Here is a 19,629-nt window from a genome sequence, read left to right on the forward strand (position 1 = left end):
ATGGATTAAGTCAGCTGAACTTAACGATAACCTTCTATAATGCATTTCAGGTTTCACTATTGATCAGTTAGCATTTTCTACTTGTATCTTGTATGATTATATAACGTATTGTATACACTTCTGCTGTCTGATATTCCGTGTGTATTCATGTATCCATCATGGAGCTGAGGAAGAGTAAAATAAACAATGGTGGTTTGCTTGGTAATTTGCAGCCTTTAAAACATTTTAAGGAAGGACAATTTAGACCAACTACTGGAGATGTTCTTCAGAAATACATATATCATCTTCAATTAAATCCTCGTAACCACCAGAGTGGGAAGCTCGCAGCTTGGGATACAGCAGTATGTCCAGCAAAAGTATGGCAGCCTGCTTGCATTCCACTGATGACAAAACAAAATATCCAAAACAAAATTATTCGTTTGGTTGATGAATACAAGAAATACAAACATGACAAAAAGGGATCTGCTGCTTTAATTAAATTTCGAGAAACTCTGACAACAAGATTTATGATATCTGCTAAGAATATCGAAAATCTTATTAACAAAAATAAAACATTGCTACCAGAAGATAAGGCAGAAGGTATACAGTTTCTTAAATTACTTGAAACAAACCAACCAGCATCTCTTGGACCCCTTGATAGAAAGAGGTTGAAACGCTTCACAAATTATGCATTGAAGAATCGAATAAAGGTAATAAAGTATGATGTATGTTTATTCCCAGTATGCTTAACAACCCAATGATTTTTAAAGTAACATACCTATTAATTTTTGATACGGATGCATAAACAAGACGTTTTTTACAGATAAATGCAGATTCTCAGCCATCTACCTCAGGACTTAATTTCCTCTCCTCGTCATTTTCCCAATAAATTAAGTCGAATCTGCACTGAGAATCTGCATTTATCTGTAAAAAATGTCTTGTTTATGCATCCGTATCAAAAATTAATAGGTATGTTACTTTAAAAATCATTAGGATGTTAAGCATACTGGGAACAAACATACATCATACTTTATTGCCTTTATTCGATTCTTCAATGCATAATTCTTGAAGCGTTTCAACCTCTTTCTATCAAGGGGTCCAAGAGATGCTGGTTGGTTTGTTTCAAGTAATTAAGAAACTGTATACCTTCTGCCTTATCTTCTGGTAGCAATGTTTTATTTTTGTTAATAAGATTTTCGGCATTCTTAGCAGATATCCTAAATCGTGTTGTCAGTGTTTCTCGAAATTTAATTAAAGCAGCAGATTCCTTTTTGTCATGTTTGTATTTCTTGTATTCATCAACCAAACGAATAATTTTGTTTTGGATATTTTGTTTTGTCATCAGTGGAATGCAAGCAGGCTGCCATACTTTTGCTGGACATACTGCTGGATCTCAAGCTGCGAGCTTCCCACTCTGGTGGTTACGAGGATTTAATTGAAGATGATATATGTATTTCTGAAGAACATCTCCAGTAGTTGGTCTAAATTGTCCTTCCTTAAAATGTTTTAAAGGCTGCAAATTACCAAGCAAACCACCATTGTTTATTTTACTCTTCCTCAGCTCCATGATGGATACATGAATACACACGGAATATTAGACAGTAGAAGTGTATACAATACGCTATATTAATTATACAAGATACAAGTAGAAAATGCTAACTGATCAATAGTGAAACCTGAAATGCATTACAGAAGGTTATCGTTAAGTTCAGCTGACTTAATCCATTTTTTGCCACATGATTTAGATACATAGACTACATTATGCTGGGTGAGAGATGCTATTGAAATTGTGGCGGACTGTGACCATCTTGCACTTGATCAGAGCTCTTTCCGAGCAATGTAGCGTGTATTCTAACATCAAGTGCAATGGGTACCCAGATGTTAGTTACATTGAGATGATCGGTTCCACGTTATACTGTATATGACTCCAGGCATTTAACGTTTGTGGTGCCTAAGGAATACATCTCATTGTAGGAATGAAGCGACTGCGACAAAATCATTCATGCATGACTGTTGGTATCAATTTTTTAATAACTTTTTTTCTGTTGCTCTGAGACACTTTTTAATATATTTTTTGAACTCCTTACCCCCAAAAACCCCTTGACAGCAACTTTCACCATTTTTCTAGTATCATTTGGCAATAAATTAACAAAAATCAGTCATGCATGACTGCATAATCTGGGTACTTAAACGGTCATAACTCTGGTACCGATTATCCAATTTTTATAATTTTTTTTTTAAATTCTTCAGCAGAAGAAATGCTTTTAGATAATCTAGATAGTAAAGGGGTTTTAAAGGAGATTTTTGTAATTTTTATGAAAAGTTGTTGCCAAGCAACAGCAAATAACTTCCCAGACATTGATCGAAAAAAAATTTTATGCATATTTTTGAAATCAGCATTGAAAACCCATGCAGAAAAGTCACAATATAGATGAAAACAAAAAAAAGTCCGGGGATTGGGGAGGTCTATTCTCGGTGTTATTGGAATTGCTAATCATCAATAATTGTAGGATCCATGTGAGAAGATTCAACCAAACGTATAATAATCAATAAAAAATCACAGGTTTGGTAACTACAAAAATTTATTGGTAGAGCTTTCGCCGCCGTAAAGGCGGCTTCATCAGTACTCTATAAAAGCACAAATAAATTAGCATTAAAAAAAGAATATGTAAAAAATTATAAAGTACAAGGTAACACTTCAAAAGGTAACGTTTGAACCATAAATAAATAATAATTTAAATTAAATGTAAACAAAGTCTAGGTTTGAAATAATTTTAAGCTGACTTGAAGCTTTCCGTTAACAATTTAAATGCTGTTATAATTTTTTACATATTATTTTTTTAATGCTAATTTATTTGTGCTTTTATAGAGTACTGATGAAGCCGCCTTTACGGCGGCGAATGCTCTACCAACAAATTTTTGTAGTTACCAAACCTGGTTGATTTTTTATTGATTATTTAATATAGTTTGAAAAGCTATAATTCTGAAATTTGGAATACGTCATAATTAGAAATTTTAACAACTTTTCTGAAAAGTAAAAACGTTTTAGGAGACAAATCAAATAAACGCATTTAAAAGTTAGCAGCCTTAAACGCAAGGCTGCAATGAATTGTTGAGTTCAATGACTACAGCAGATATAAGATATGTAATAAATAACCAACCCTCAGGAGATATTAGATATTAGATAATATTTTCATGATAGACGAATGATTGCCGCGATACTGTTTTGTTTTCTGAGCACAAGCGTCTTGCGTATTTTACTTTTTTAAACACATTCGAATGAAAACATTAATGTTATTTTAATTAAAATAAAAAACTATTTTTTTATAATGTTTATGTAGTGCTGTTTAGATACTGAAAATGCTACCTTTACGGCGGCGAAAGCATTATCAATAAATTAGCCTACACAACTATCCGAACTTGTTTACTTGATAACTTTAATAGTTTTTAAAAAGCCCACTAATAAAAAAGTTTATCGTTTTTTGCACCATCTCATGTAAGACATGACGTTTGTGCTACAGCAAAGACATAAAATGTAAAAAGTCGAGTTGTCTCATAATCTATGACATCACGGTATAGGTGCAATGGATTTGTTCAATGAATCTCAAAAATGTTAAACACCTTCTATTGCTTTGGAAGCTTACTAATTAACCACCTCACGTAATATAAAAACTTCTCATAAAACATGGCTTCTTGTTTTTACAAAACTCAATTCAGTTTTAGGTGAGGCAATTGGTTTTCAATGTTCTTCTCTAAGATCATTTGTATAATTTTAAAGCCTCCTTCCAAACAATTTCTATTTGATGAATCTAATTCAATGCTTAACATGCAGTTCAATGCTTAACAACCTTCTAACAAGTTTGCTTAAAAAATTTAATATTTAATTACAGTAAATTAAATGAAATCAAAAATCTACACTAAAACTTTGCAAATACTTAACGGATGCAAATTTCAATAAATTGCAACCAATCATCATGAAACAAGGCGTATTGCTTTCTGCGCCACTTTAAAATACTTTTATGGAAGTTTCCGCACTGCTTGTTTGCAATGTGAACCTTCTGTACATCTGTACAACTCTATCTTCAAACGAATCTCTCCTAATTGTTGCATCTACCTTCAATACTTGCATGTGAAATCTGATGGTAAACACCTCCGCCTATAAACTGCTCCGATGTTGGAAGTGGTCTATCTTCAAAGTAGTCTTTCATTTGTACTGGAATCGATGGCACGCGAGAAAACCAACTTGATTTATAAATACAATAAATTCAACCATGCCAGATCTAATTCACCTTTTAATGACGTCACAATAAATATTCTGAGACAACAGACACTCCGTGATGGCAACAAGTTTGCCAGAACACGTTTATAGTTGGTATAGTCTCAACGCAACAAATAGTTTACCAGCCTCATTTTTTATGATTAAAAAAGTGAGGCAAGATCACGCTGAACGAGTTCTTACCAAAACATTTCTGGTCTACCTTGACCCTGCTATGCTGCAATGTTGACGCATCTGACCTGAGAGATCGAGCTATTGCTGCGCTCAACGTGCCCAAGCCATCTCATTCCGCCCAATTGGAGAACTTCATTAATGTCTCAAGAAGAAATTGCAAAGAACCTTTGGTTGAGGTGTGCCATGTTCCATCAAAGGCACATAAATCTGAGTGACACCAATTTCCCTCAACATGTTTTTCATTTTAGTTCTGTTCACAGAAAGAAATGTTATGTCTGTATATGTTTTGGGTAAACAAAAATAAAATAAAATATGTCAAAACCATTGACGATACACGTTCCAAAAGTAATACTTTGTTGCAATTGAAAAAGTCACGGATCACGGTAAGGAAAAAGTTTTCTGGTTATCATTTCCCAGATTCAATCCTTTCGTTTTGGGAAGTTTACAGAAATGAAGAAAACTTCTTCTTCTTCTTCTTTTCTTCTTCTTCTTCTTTCGTTTGAGACTAGATCAAATCAAATTTCAGGGCAGGTGATGGAGAGCCAGGTGAGTGTAGCTTCGTCCAGCGTTGCTATACCATGCGTTCTATTTGGTGCCTTATAGATCGGACATTCGAGAACAACATGGTCAGCAGTTTGTTCCTCCGCGCCGCATTCGCAGGCCAGTGAGGGAGCCAAACCCCACTTGTGCATGTTGGAATGGAAGCGACCGACTCCGGTTCGGATTCTGTTGAGCTTGACCCAAGTCGGCCGAGGCAGGTCCATACCAGGGGGGCGCGCCACCGGGTGAGGTATAAAACGATGTAGTTTCGTGTCGGTGGCACACCACGCTAAAAAGAAAACTGATCTTTGTGTAATGAAAGCCTGACATTGAGTATCACGTTGAAAGCTTATGACCTCGAGCAGTCGCGTATCGAGCTCTTACGCGATGAGCAACAATTAGGGGAGTTCTTTAAGTAGGTTATCAACAGATTGCATAGCCGAGGGGTGTCAGAACTGATACCAGATGGGCTGAGACGAGCTCATGCCCTAGAGTGGTTTCGAACCAACGACTTTTGTAAGGTCAAGCAGGTGGTTTGTGGTAGTTCAGTTTCTTTTCTGATGCTGGGCGTCAAAAAGAAGGATGGTGGATGATTAAACGGCAAGTGTGAAAACTGAAAACACAAAATGGTGGACAATAACTTAATTTATATGAGATGTCACAACTAACCAATAAGGTTAACTAGTTAAACAAAGACTTTCTGGCGCTCAAGCAGAGTTGTGCCATTTTACTGAAGTAAGTTTCATAATTGAATTTACGCCTCATTTTAGTTCGACAACCTTTACTAGGGTGAAGATTCCTGATGGAGCCAGCCATCAACATTTTGGAAAACAAGAGAAAGTCGGAGCAGCGTTCACGATCGAGAAGCTCCGCATTGTCGAGCGACTGACCTAAGAACACAAAGTGAACAAAGTGTCCTCTTAAAAGATTTCTCTTGGAAGATTCATCTTCTGAGATGGAGTGGCACTGCATCAACATCTTAGCAAACAAACCAATCCTCTTCTTTCTCCAACTCTTCATTTATTTGTTAACATTTTCACGTCTATCCACGTCACCAATTGTTGAACTGAGCAATAGAACAGGAAATCCATTTCTAGACACCATATAATTCCCACCACATTGGGTCAGTTCAGGATTTCAACTGTGGCGACCTACCCAAAAATGGACAAAAGAAGTTTATAATCTAAAGATAACCAGGGAGACACTTGACTGACTTCTTAAGATGCGAAGTTCGTTCATATCTATTATTATGATTTTCATCTGAACGACAAGTTCGCATTTTAAAAGACTGTATTCCAATCGAGGAATTTCATGTTCCATCCCGGTAGAGTTTGTATTGTGTCGAATTCTATGGCCAGGTTATTCAATCAAAAGCACCCAAACAATCTTTCTTTGCTGTCAGTATTTCTGTCAACATCTTACCAAAACTTTTAGTGCATCAGTGATCCATGATAGAGGCTTGGACAGTCTGCTCGTGACATGTTGATTTTGTCGTCACATTTACCTGAAGTAAAGCGTAGGCCTACATTCAAAGAAAATAACAGCAGAGTGTAAGAGTTGACCCATGTGAAGTTCTCGAAGTTTCCTAATGTACATTAAAATAGCTTTGTGTTGTTCTGCTCATAGTGAGATGTGTAAGAAGCGACTATGTTATGGATGAAGTGGAATTCATTGTGTTTATGTCACGAAATCATGCGTTCAATGATTTCGTCTAAATTGTAAAACCAGACATATCCATATACCACACGTCGCCATTCCCAATTTTGCGTCTTTGTGAACTTTTTTCTAACGACGGTTCTTTGAAACGTGCTAGAAGGACGAGTGAGAGGTGGGATTCGACCCCTTGGAATGCAATATCTAACCGTGCAGCAAACTTTCTGTTTAGTCGCATATTGACTCTCCCTAAGCATAAGGAAGCACGTGATTAAACTGAAACGAGCTATGACGAGACAAATCTCATTATTTATCGGGCTTTGTGCAACTATTGTGACAAGTAATGTCGGTCGTTTGGTGACGGAGAACGTAAAAATGATGTTACATCATGTAAAATTGATATTTGGTTAAAACAAATACATTAAAAATACGACAAACTGACTGCATTTTTTGAATCTCATTTTCTTGTAAAGGCTTTGGAAATGCAAATTGATATCGTAAGCCACTTTACAGTTTTTAAGTTTTATAAAAGAGTGAGAAAAAATGATTATGATTGTCCATGTTTACAAAAATAATAGCAACGCTATCCATAGGCCCAGACACTTTATTGGCTTCTATACTTTCTATCATCACTTGCAATGTTGAACTACCAAAAATGTATGTTTTCCCAACACGTGAACTGGAACTATCTTTCCATGAAACCGTATCTGGCATTTACAAAAAATAAAAAAATGGACATTTATTTGATTTGCAAACATTCGCATTGTTTTGTGCTTTTGTGATCCTCTGTGTAATAAATTGCATCATTGATCTCAAGACTATTTTACAGTGGAAATTTTGACTAAGAATAGTTTTTAACCATATTTAATCTAAATCAACACATTCTCGCAACCTTTGGTCTCATTATCTGCATCATACATCTGCCTTCGTCGCGCTTTTCTGACTTTTGCATGTGACAAAAATGACCTAGTCGGGCTATAGAGTTGCCACAACACACTCTTAATTCTGACCTCATGCTTTAAGTTGAGACTTTAGCTTTCCTTGTAATATTTCTAAACCAAGCAGCAGATCTTGCAATATACCTTGCTACCAGTGTTGGTCTAATGCAGTGGTTTTCAACCACGGTTCCGCAGAACCCTAGGGTTCCGCCAGTAAGTCTAGGGTTCCGCAAGTTTACATTCAAATCCGAGAGTCTGTTGTATTATTATATGCATATTGTTTAAATATAATCAAATATTGATTAGGTTTGCCTTTAATAATAAATTTGCTACACTTTAACACGTTCGCTGCGATTCCGACTTTTCGTTTTTTTAGAGTTTGTATTTTTATTGTAGCCTACATAAATAAACCTGAGCATGAGTATTTTAATTTTATTAATCAAATGATTTTTTTGCATAAGGCAATTAAATTATTGAACAGGGGTTCCTCGAGCTTTTGGAATCTTTCATTGGGTTCCGTTCCACCAAAAAGGTTGAAAACCACTGGTCAAATGCATACATGTGCAACCAGTGGCCCTCGGGCCGCACTGCGGCTTGCCAAGTTGTTCCGTGCGACCCGCGTGGTGCTCAGCAAAATGTTAAAAGTTTATACTAGCCATCACTATTTGATGCAGTTTACATATTATATAGTCCGTCTTGCATCAAAGCAATGGAAATTTTCGCACGCTGTGCACAGAAATATTGCGCTTTGTGATGCAAGAATGCTGGGCTGCATAATTTCGCAATGCGAGATTACCACTTAGAACAGAGGTCGGGAACCTATGGTTCGCGAGCAATATATGGCTCTTTTGACGACGGCATATGGCTCGCCAAAAAAATCCGATCTTCTAAACTGCAAAGCGCGAAAGTTTTATCCTCACTTTTCATTACAATTTAGAGCTGAAAATGCGCTCAGAATGCACCAAATTAATTGTAATTTTTCTTCTTTTTTTTTTGGTGGGGGATACCCCCCAAACCCCCCGCTGTTTTTCTCATCTTGCGAAGACGTGTTCCCACTTTCAAAACTTCACCAGTGCCACCACGTGTTTATTGTATTAAGTGTTAAGGCATTGCAGTATAACCTATGGCTCTCACGGAAATGTATTTCCAAAATTGTAGCTTTAATGGCTCTCTTACTCAAAAAGGTTCCCGACCACTGACTTAGAAAAAACTGTGTGGCATTGTACAGTACCATAGTGACGTAGTTGATACTTGATGGAGTTGTTGTTGCTACATAGATAGTCTACTGTTGAAAATGATTTGGTAAACTTTTATAAAAACTATGTTAGGGGCAAACATCAGAATCTTGTCGACCATGTCTTGATAACCGTTTCACTTTTTGGAAGCACATATTGCTGCGAGCAATTTTTCTCTAAGATAAAATATTGCAAAGAGGCCAACTATCGGACCAACATTTGAAAAGTCAACTTCGAGTTGCTTGTAGTTCTGTGAAAGCAAATATTTCAAATGCAAACAGCAAAAATCACACTGTGATTAAATACGCTTGACTAAACTTAGTTTCCTCATCTTCCTTCGACAATTATTCACAGTTTATCAATAAACTTCGCACAAGTGTGTCGTAGACTGTATTAAATCTATTTCTTAACTACATAAACTACTTTCAAAGGAAAGTAGTTTTATGATACTAATTTTTTCTGAAAAAATCATGTGGCCCGCGTTATCATTCAAAATTTTGTATTTGGCCCTCCAGTGAAAAAGTTTGCACATGCCTGGTCTAATGAAATCTTTCTTACCCTGAGAACCTAGTCCAGATAAATTGCCTACGTCGGCAATTTGCTGATTTGCATCAGTATTGGCTGTCACTAATGAACCCGCTGCAAGTCTTCCAGCTCAAAATAAAACGAAAAATACTTTTCACTTTTATAGTATTTTTAGATTAAACGTCAAAACGTTTTAGATTAAATATATTTTTATAAACGTCAAAAGTAACAAACTAAAATTTTTAGTAAAACGAAAAGATAGTTTCGTAGTTCACAGAGTTACAAATATCACGATGCTCTATAAACTGCTTTCATCTATTTGAACTTTGAGTTGTAAAAACAAATACTTACCATATTTACTTCAAGGAGCTAACTCTGATGTCGTTATTATTTCAAGTACGACCAATAATTAAAATGTAAGTTTAATTTGGATCAAAAATGAAAAACGTTTGATTGATTGTCTTTAAAATATTTTTCCTGTTAAACGTGGAGACAAGAAACAAACCGAATATGTGAAATCAACATTTCATAACAGTAAATTAACGTTGAACTGTTCCGATTTTTAAGTGTAAAAAATTCAATTTTATCAATAACAAACATTCAGTAGTTTAAGGGCTTTCATCGAAAACCAGGCACTTAGAACGGCCAAACCTATGATAACAAACACTCACTTCAAAAATGTGTCAAAACTCACATTTGTTTAAGTTGTCTGTGATCTCCCATGAGAAATATGTTTCCCTAAACCCAATGAAGAAAAGAAAAGGATTTCTTGCATCAATTCAACGCCATATTTTGTTTGTTAATTGTATATTTAAGGTTTTTGTAGGTATTCTCTAAATTGATATAATGAACAAACTGCTGCAACCATAAAAAATCTCTGTTTTTTTAACATCTAAAGTGAAGTATTCTTCATGAAACTACATCTGGAGACCTAGTATCCCGGATGTGTCTACCACATCGCGACAGAGACGATTGTTTGCGGTTATTCTTGTCTCGTCAATGTTTGCGTTTGTCGATGATTTCAAGTTCATACAAATAAAACTAAAACATTTCAAACAATCATTGAAATTTGTTGGTCGTTTCATGGAAAATTATCTTTTATTGCAATGGACTTGTTTTGTTAGTTAGTGCAGCTTGATTGATTTTATAAGTAACAAAATATATAAAAAACGCTTTTTATAGTTCAAGGCGCAACTGTCGGCATTGACTCTGCTGTTAATTTTGTAAAAGAAAACTTTTTTATAAATTTTGTTTTGTTTCCCCTTGGAATTGACCAAAAGTGACCATGTTAATTTCCCCATAACTCTTTCATAGCATCCAGTCTCAGGATGCAAACGCAAAAAATCGATATGTTGTTACATGAATACAACGCCAACATACAATAAACCACAGTAATCAAATCTGCTTTGCAACGTGGCTGTTTTCCATTCATCCCAAATCCCACCAGAGATCGGATCGCGCAGGTGAAAGGCAAGAAAAGAATGAGGAGCGACAAATAAAAGCTTTAGTCATTTGTACGACCAAATATTTCTTAATTAACTTTACAGCATATCTCGGTTGAACACCAGATATACAAAATAAAGATCATTAACAAAACAGCAACTAATAATAAGCAGCTGTCCTGGCACAAAACAATGTACTGATATAATTATTACAAACAAATAGTGTAAAGACGTAGCTATTTTTATTATCGAGCACAATGCAAATAGTAAACTCTTTGTCAGCGTTTCAATTCATAACCAAATTCAATTCCATCTCCCTTTGTGGCTCAACATTACTTTCGATGCGAGAGGTAGTGAACCTTTGTTCAATTTATCATCAATACGCTTCACTTTGAATAAAAATAAATAAATTTTCTACAATTTTCCTAAAATAACATGCTACATATGCAAATTTTTACCCTCTGGTAAATTTGATAGAAGAAAAAATTCTTCATTTGAATCTGACTTTCCATCACTTCTCTTAAAACCAGAACGATCTGTCTCGTAATAAATAATACGCAACAGCTGTCAATGGCAGCACCTGCTTGAAACTGACGCTACTAACTGATGTTGTGGTTGACTGCTTTAAGTGTATTTGCATTTGACATAAACTCAGTAATTTTGTTTACAAAGAAGTCAAACTATGGGACAGCGGCAAGGGACCACTTTTCTGGATTCATTCATTCATCAACAACTCAGACAGAGCAACATATTGGCGGTGTTGCAACAAAATGTGTCAGTAGGTTACTTCACTTCTGGGCTACATAAAAGAGATGTAGATAACTACAATGTACCACAAAGAGATGACGAAACGGCTGTACAGTCTACCTACAAATGAATTACTTCCCTGTAAGAATTCAGATTTCTATGTTATAACACAGAGACACCACGCAGTGAAAAGCAGTAACACATCACAAATAGTTGTTGCATCGCAGCCTTCCCACACAGCAAAATCAATCATTTTTACAAGCTTAACAATGCAAAAATAAATAAAAACGAAAGATTTTGCTGACTGAGATCCTCACAGCAACGGTCAAAGACACTCACGAGCCAATGCAAGCTATGCTTGATGAAGACTAAAAATTGAGCTTGTCAAATGGAACCAAGAATTTGTCACGTCATAATTTTCTCTGAAAACGCAATGCACTCAACCGCAACGACTTATATCATCTACCTGCAACTTACACCATAATCACCGCCCTTCATGCCTAATTTAGTGCCACAATTCGTTTTATTTTTATTATTTTGTTAGGATGCCTTCTGTCCGACTGTGGCGTCTAGATAAGTTGCCAAATTAATCGAAGATACATTTTCTTCACAATTTCATTGTTTCTTTGCTCTTTCCTGTTGCCATTAGGCCTGCTCTTGCAAATCTGTTCGAAATTTTGTTTTTGCTTTTCGTTGTCGACACGTGCAGATGTGTGTTGGAACAGAAATACACGTTTTTGATGAAAATCTCTGCTTGGTGTGTCTAAGCTTGGTATTAATAAGCCGCTTGCATTGTGACTCGGAATATATTCATCTACAAGATCTATTCCATGGTAAATTTACGCTTTGAACTTTAATGGTTGATGATGTGGTTTGTAATAGACTTGGAACTTTATGTGTATGTCACGTACGTGGCCGCATTATTGGTTCTCAGCCCATTACAAGGAGTGGGAAAGTAAATAGTATTTTAAACAAACCTCAGAAAATTGGTTGGTAAGTTAATTCTTTCAAAGTGTTGCCATAATTGATAACTAGATCATGGAAATGTTACCCAAAAATTAATCATAATATTTTTTATAATTTTATTTGTTCAAGAAAATTTGTTGTTCTACAAATTCTATAGAATTCTATGCGAAACAGAAATATTTGAGAGAAGACGAAGTTTCGTTCTGACACAAAATTTCTTTATCGTGATTTCGATGGAGTTTTGGTTTGCGCATTTCCTTTCAATGTGAACTTGAAACAAAGCACAGGACTTAGAGAACACGACGTCAAACTGTGCAAAAGTGCTTCCTTTCATATAAAGTTCTTTGGTTGCAAATATTTAACAACATATTTTGAAACCAAAATAAGTTTTATTTGAATCCAAACAACAAGTCAGTCACTTTTTACATTGATTCAACATCTGTAGACCTTAAATCATGCAAAAAGCGGCAAATTTGCAGCCAAGGGAACAGCTCTACATCCAACTCACAAATACCTAATTTTGAGAAGTAATTTGACCGACTTACCTTCCTTTCTTCAAGTCCAGAAGATTTTTTTGGAAGTCGTCTGACTTGCTCCACCGCTCAACTAAGGCGTTTAGTTTTTTCGTCGTCTTTATACCAAACAAAAGTCTTGATGACGTCACACTCTACTCTGTCGGTCTCAATTCTACCCAATGACCAAGCGAGCAAAATCCGTCCCTTTTTCATTAATTCAACGTCTAAAGACATTGATTCAATGTAAAGAAACGGATTTTGCTATTTTGAGAGATACAAAACCAAAGTCACAAATGCACGTTTTTGCTGTAGCATTGTACGTAGTTTTCTCAAAATAAACTTCTTCTTTTAAACCCAAAGGTTGCTGAAAGCATTCTGCTTCCTTCTTTCTCATTCATCAAAAGTTTAAAGAAATCCTGAATAATACCAGTTGCCTTCAAATAACAACTATAAGTGCTTGAATTTTAGTTCTTAACTTTTATCAATAAAAATACTCAACATTGAAGTAGTGCAAAACATGAATGTCTCAAAATTTGAAGAAGTGGACCGACTCTTTCTCTTAGTAAATACCTGACTAAAGGGGGAGGGGGGGCGATCAAAATTAGACTCACGACACCGGCAGTCTCATACTCATTCACCGTCTGCAACAGGCTAATCAAAATTAGACTTACCTATTACCACATGGCCTGCTCAGAGAATTAGGTTATCTTTGCAGAAAAATAGCTGTACGGCATTTCGAAATATGTTGCTCCACTGGAACTAAGCAAGTCTCATGTGGCAACTCTACTTTGCATTGTTACATCACAATAATCAAGTCAGGTCAAGGTAAGAACAACATCTGAATGTTCATAATTCTATACACTGGAAGGCAAACCTATTTTTGTGTTTACTTTCAGTCATTTCATTTAGTGCCCAGCCAAAAACACATCCGTATGCTCAACTGCGGTGTCGAACCCACGTTCTTTGATCGTCGTACCAGGGCTTTTATTGAGTTCCCGATTCCGTATGCAACGATAGGAATGCGTTTGTTTGGGAATTGCAATTTATTCAGGTGATGATCTCAACCGCTCTGCTTTGTCAAAAGTCAGAACAATTTGTTTAAACGTTCAAGGGTAGTTTCTATAATTTAACGATAATTTTTGTTGTGACAATAACTGGAACAAAATGAAGATTGGTAGGTCTCTGACTACCAATATCATCCAAGTCCATCTAAACCTCACCTGGTCATGATCAAAGCGTATTGATATTGGAAAATACAGGTCTATTGACTTAAAAACATTGATATGATTATTACATAGAAATATTTCTATAGTGATTTTTTACCAGCTGCAAAACGTTTAATTTCAGAACGTAACTGAAGTTGTCCTCGTGCGTTCAAAAGCGTGAAGTAATTGTTGATCTATCGGTGTTTGAATTGCAGCAAATTAATCGACCTATTGTAAAAAATATGGCAATATTCTAGATGGCTGAATCTGATACGGATATGTGTGATTTATAATGCTTATTTCAGTCGGTAAAAATAACGGATTTTGCAGCCTGGGATACTTTACCCTTTGTGCTATGATGGTGATGTGGCGTTGAATCAGCCAGATCTACATTGTGCCTCTCAATAGAAATCAAATATGTCGTTGTTGAAAGAAATGATGAATTGACTTTGCCAAGATAAATTCACACGAATCAAGTTGGTACAAGACGTGAAAAGTGATGTCCTCCAACAACAAACACTAACTTAGTTGTGACATCATAATACAAGCGCTTTCGTTTGTTGGAACAGAAGATCCGTTTAGCTTTTTGGAAAGTAAACCGCCAGCATTATATTGACTGTTGTGTTGTGCTTGTTGTTTCAACGAGTGTCCCAAGCAGTTTCGAAAAGGGCGACAGGTTTGGCACAGTAACCCATCTGGGTTTGCTCAGAGGCATGTTAGCTTCTTGGATATGGGTTTAGTAATGTTGTCCTAAGTCTAAGTAAATGTTTGACAAGAATGCACTTTCACTTACTTGACAAAATAAACTTTTCCTAAAAAATTTTGGTATTTAAACAAAACATGTATAGAAAAGCATCGGCTTGAATGTCAAAGTGCATTTGCTTGTCCGCTGCTAATAGTTTTGCCTTCACCAAGTCGAATGTTCAAAATAAACTCTTCCACATTCGAAGCAAGTGAAGCGCAAATATTGTTACGCAAACAAATGATGAAAGAAAAGAAAATTGATTTTTCAAACAACAAAATAAGAAAATTTTTGATTTTGCCAAAGCATTTCAAAGACTATTCTACCGGCAACTTACAAATTAGGTGAGAAAATGCACAGGTAAACATTTTGAACAGTGTTGGCTAGATTACCTTCTGAGGGAATATACATGATTGAGCCATCATCAGTACTGCTGATGTATTACATCAGGTTTGTTTAACCTTTTTGAGTCCACGGACCACCAGGATAAATATTTTAATTCTTTACACCCCGAAGCGAAAACTAATTTTGAAAGCACAAAAATTTATGCAAATGTGGTTGCGGTTGCAATGGAGTAAAAGTTAGAAACATGAAGAACAAAGGCAAGCGCATTTTCTGATCTAATTTGACAAAAATTGTGCAAAAAGCAACCATGTGACTTTCACTCGCGTCTTTTCCAGCATAGACTGGACCTTCAAAGCTTCATCCAACAAACAAAACCAATGCTCGTACACAAGTTAGAGCCGATGACAACGACTCTCAGCGATTTGTTGATTACCACCATAGCTTGCTATGTTACGTCTATTACTACGCCATATTATTTGATGACAAGCTGCGTAAGTTCCATTGGCAAAGTAATTTTGTTCCCCCAAGTAATTGGTTATTCGGCAACAAAGAAAGCTGCACTCTACCCTACGATCGTTGTTGTGATTTCAGAGACTCAAACACCACGTCAGGAGCCTATTGAAATACAGCCTAAGAACTACCACCTACGCAAGAACCAACTAAGTGTGAATAAACTTTTTTTGCTCAACCGTTGGGCAGCCAATTACTATTTTCTTGTACCCACAGATTAACATCCACATTGCGCACGGTAAGCGTCCGACTTGTAGTAAGTTCGTCCTACTCCTTCCAGTGTCGAACGGTGACCATTTTTTGAGGGGGTCACTTTTTTGCAGTAGATTTTTAACACGTACAGTGCTAGGTTTTCAGTTTACTCAATAGCTGCTAGTATCATAATAAACTAATGTGGGCGTGCAGCGCTTTCTTCAACTGTAAGCTTGCATTGGGGGCTTTGGCGTGTTGAATTTCTGTCGTGAAAGGGACACGCTTTCGATAGCCCAGATATTCAAGATCTCGTGACTTGTGATTAATTCTAATCTGATTTAAATTCTACTCTAATTTGTGAAAACTTGGGAAGCTCTAACTTTAGTCTTATTCTTAAATGCTTAAATTGCTCTAATTACAATTCTAATCTAATTTGGAAAAGCTAAAACAATTCTAGCTATGCAAGACTGGTTTGCATTGACAGGAAAATTTGAAGCCGACAAGCTAGAAAGTCGCTGTGGACAATATTGTAGCTGCAACCGTTTGCTTTCCATCCAAGAATTTGTTGAAAGTGAAGAGAAGCTCAAATTGAAACCCGTGTTGCAGCTTCACTCTAGAACTGGTGACGCTCTTGTTATAGCTTATCGCTCTGAGTTTAAAAAGGTTCAGAATTGCAAAAGAGTTGTAAACTTTCTTGTCATTGCAACGCCAGATAGGAACATTTTAGCCTACCTGTGTTGCTTTTACATCACAGGATATGCTCGAAAAAATGTTTCAGCGAAAGTCGCTTGTTTTACAATGTAAGCACTAAGCAATAGTTGCTTGGTGACGAAAAAAGAACAATGGTAGATAATGTGGTGGGGAGTCTGAAAATCTGAGCCACATGCACAACACAAGATGGTGAGTCGGCGAGGCCACATTACAACATATTGCTGTTTAAACGGCCCACTCAAGTCTGCAGGCGATTGAGCTTCACCCATTCCTTCCGAGTTAGTTCTGCTCGTGGTAGAACATTGATATTGGGAAGGACCGTGAATTAAACTGGTCACCAAGCAAGGGAAGTATCTTGGGAGGTGCTGTAAACAAGTGCAAGAGCACTTGTACGGAGTGTGGATGTACTAGCACTCCAGGATGTTCCAGCTAGGCATCTCAGCAAGTTGTTACGTACTGATAGCTTAGCATGGAGGACTTCAACGTGTTGTTTATAGGTCAATTGCTGACAGCTTCACTCCGAGGTAAGTGGGGCATGGGTTGTGCAGTAGAGAGTTTCCATTAAGAGGGACCGACAATTGGCGCGTGGATTCCATGTTGCACAGGTGAAAAGGTGTGACGTCAGTCTTTGCCAGGCTTAATTTCAACCTCCACAACCTCAGATAGTCTGCGATTTCGGCGATGTTGTCTATGAGGGCTTCCTCTACTCTACCACATGCCACTACTTGTCAGAATGGAGTAATGCCAGATCATCAGCATAGCCGTACTGGCATGACATAGTTTTTGTAATGTCACTGATGTAGATGTTAAATAGTAGGGGTGATAAGCATGATCCTTGCGGAACACCGTTTCTTAAGCGGCTGGGCCGGCTGCACTGCCTATCACTGGTCTTTAACAAAAAGGTCCAATTTGCCAAAATATTTGTGAGAAATCGCACAATATTTTTGTCTGGGATCATGCAGAGGATCTCAAGTGTTATCTCTTGGCGCCACACAGTGTCATAAGCAGCAGTGAGGTCCACCAAGATTACTCCTGCTTTGTTTCCCTTCTTGAAACTTTCTTCAATATCCTCGGTCAGCTTGACTGCTTGATGAGTTGTACAGGGTCTGTGCCGAAATCCAGCTTGTTCTTTTGGTAGCTGGGGATCAACATCTGGCTGGAGTCTAGTTAGCAGGAGCAGTTCCAGGATCTCGTATGGGACGCAGAGTAGTGATCTCGGGCGATAGTTTTTTGAAATAGGAATATTTTCATTGACTAATGCGAGCATGCCTGCTACGTAAGAGAGCCAAAGAGCCAACAAAACCAGCAGGCGCCAGGGCAGAGGACATTGTGAAGAAAGCGGCGTATACGATTAGTGTGAAGGACATTGTGAAGAAAGAGATGCATACAATTATTAAGATTTTAAAGCAGAGGCCCGGGAGTGCGCTACTCAGTGTGTTTGGCCATTTCTAATCAACCGCACCAGATGCAGTGTAGCCAATGTAGTAGCCTACGATAGCCTTAAAGCAGGGGTTCTTAACCTTTTTTGTCTCCTTTACCCCTTGCCGAATGAAAAAAAGTAAAATTTACCCCCACCGTTTTGTGGCCCCTTGTGATGTTATCGTGTCCAGTCAACCATGAAAAGAAATCCAAAACATCCTTTTTTGTCTAGATTTACCTTGGCAAATATCAAAAACAAGCTGTTTATTTGCCGAAGACACGATTGTTCTTGACGGGGTCCTGTGAAAAATAATGTCTACTCAAATGACTTTTGTGCTTGCTTTCCACGAACAATTTTGGAGATTCTTGGAACGGTCGTTGAAAGAGCTACTCGCATGTCGTCTTTGGGAACTAAGCTAGGGTTGCCATACCGTCCGGAAAATTCCGGACATGTCCGGAATTTAGGGTTAAATTTTGCGTCCGGGAGGAATTTAAAAAAATGCTCAAATCTCCGGAATTTTATGATGGCACTTTTGCATTTTCTCGTGCTGTCATGGCATCTCGAGAAGGCACTCTTGCATTTCACGCTGTTAAGCATCATCACAGCTTTTTGTCCATGGACTGCCTACATCTGCTTTACTTAAAAAGCTTTTCCCTGATTCTAATCTAGCGAAGAAGTTTAGTAGTGGCCGCACAAAGACAGCAAAAGTTGTTACCAGCGTGCTTGCGCAATATTCTATTGATGCTGTTCTGAAAAGTTTTGAAGAAAACGATATCGCGTATTTTGGCGTTGCAACAGATGGCAGCAATCACAATGAACTGAAAGTACAGTATTTCCTATAATTATTCAATATTTTGACTGGAGGAAAGGTGGTTTGCAATCAAAATTGATTGAGTTTACAAACAAGGCAAACGAGACTGCCGACACAATAGCCACTTATGTAAAAGACACCTTTGAAAAAAGGATGCTTTTGAAAAAATCTGTGGCATTTACAGGAGACAACTGCAATACTATGTTTGGAGGACTTCGGCGTAATGAGCAAGGAAACAATGTGTTTGCAAAGTTAAAGAAAATGTTAAACCCATCATTGATTGGGGTTGGCTGTTTAGCACACGTTTTGAACAATTGTATCCATCATGGGGCTGAAAGAATAAACATCGATATTGAAAATAATATCAATAAGATATATCAATATTTTTCTATTTACACAATTAGAACTGAACAACTGAAAGAATAGGCCTACTGTGAATTTGTAAATTGTGAATACAAGATACTTCTCTCTCATAGCAAGACTCGCTGGCTCTCCTATTCCGTTGCAGAAGTGCTAGAAAATTTGGAGCTGGTTCATAAGGTACTTGTGGAAAGGAAGAATGAAAACTTTATGCCTTTGAAAGTTAAAAGGCTTTTAGTTGAAAAAAGAAAAGAGGGATATGAAGATGAATGTAACAATTTTCTTTCCGAAGTTGCAAACCTCTATGAGAGATGCTTAGAGTACGGTACCTGTGCAAATGGAT

General features: G+C 37.0%; 1 protein-coding gene and 1 pseudogene across 4 annotated transcripts in view; one reads left to right on the plus strand and one right to left on the minus strand.

Annotated features, from left to right (window-relative positions):
• Positions 1-13,076, minus strand: part of LOC145769967 (eosinophil peroxidase-like) — a 45,003-nt gene extending 31,927 nt beyond the window's left edge. The window contains exon 1 of one of the 4 annotated variants that reach the window (XM_082581535.1): positions 13,021-13,076. Coding sequence is in view for 1 of the 4 variants with exons in the window: in XM_082581534.1 (XP_082437660.1) it covers positions 4,094-4,187 (94 nt within the window). In the remaining 3 variants the exon portion in view is untranslated. Of the gene's footprint in view, positions 1-4,093; positions 4,200-9,671; positions 9,691-13,020 lie in introns of those variants that run through there. The other 3 variants (XM_082581537.1, XM_082581536.1, XM_082581534.1) reach the window with 3 other exon arrangements.
• Positions 13,077-16,443: 3,367 nt separating this feature from the next.
• LOC145771241 (uncharacterized) lies at positions 16,444-19,352 on the plus strand (annotated as a pseudogene).
• The last annotated feature ends 277 nt before the right edge of the window (positions 19,353-19,629 follow it).

The sequence above is a fragment of the Aplidium turbinatum genome, chromosome 5 (genome assembly GCF_918807975.1).
Source record: "Aplidium turbinatum chromosome 5, kaAplTurb1.1, whole genome shotgun sequence".
NCBI lineage: Eukaryota > Metazoa > Chordata > Ascidiacea > Aplousobranchia > Polyclinidae > Aplidium > Aplidium turbinatum.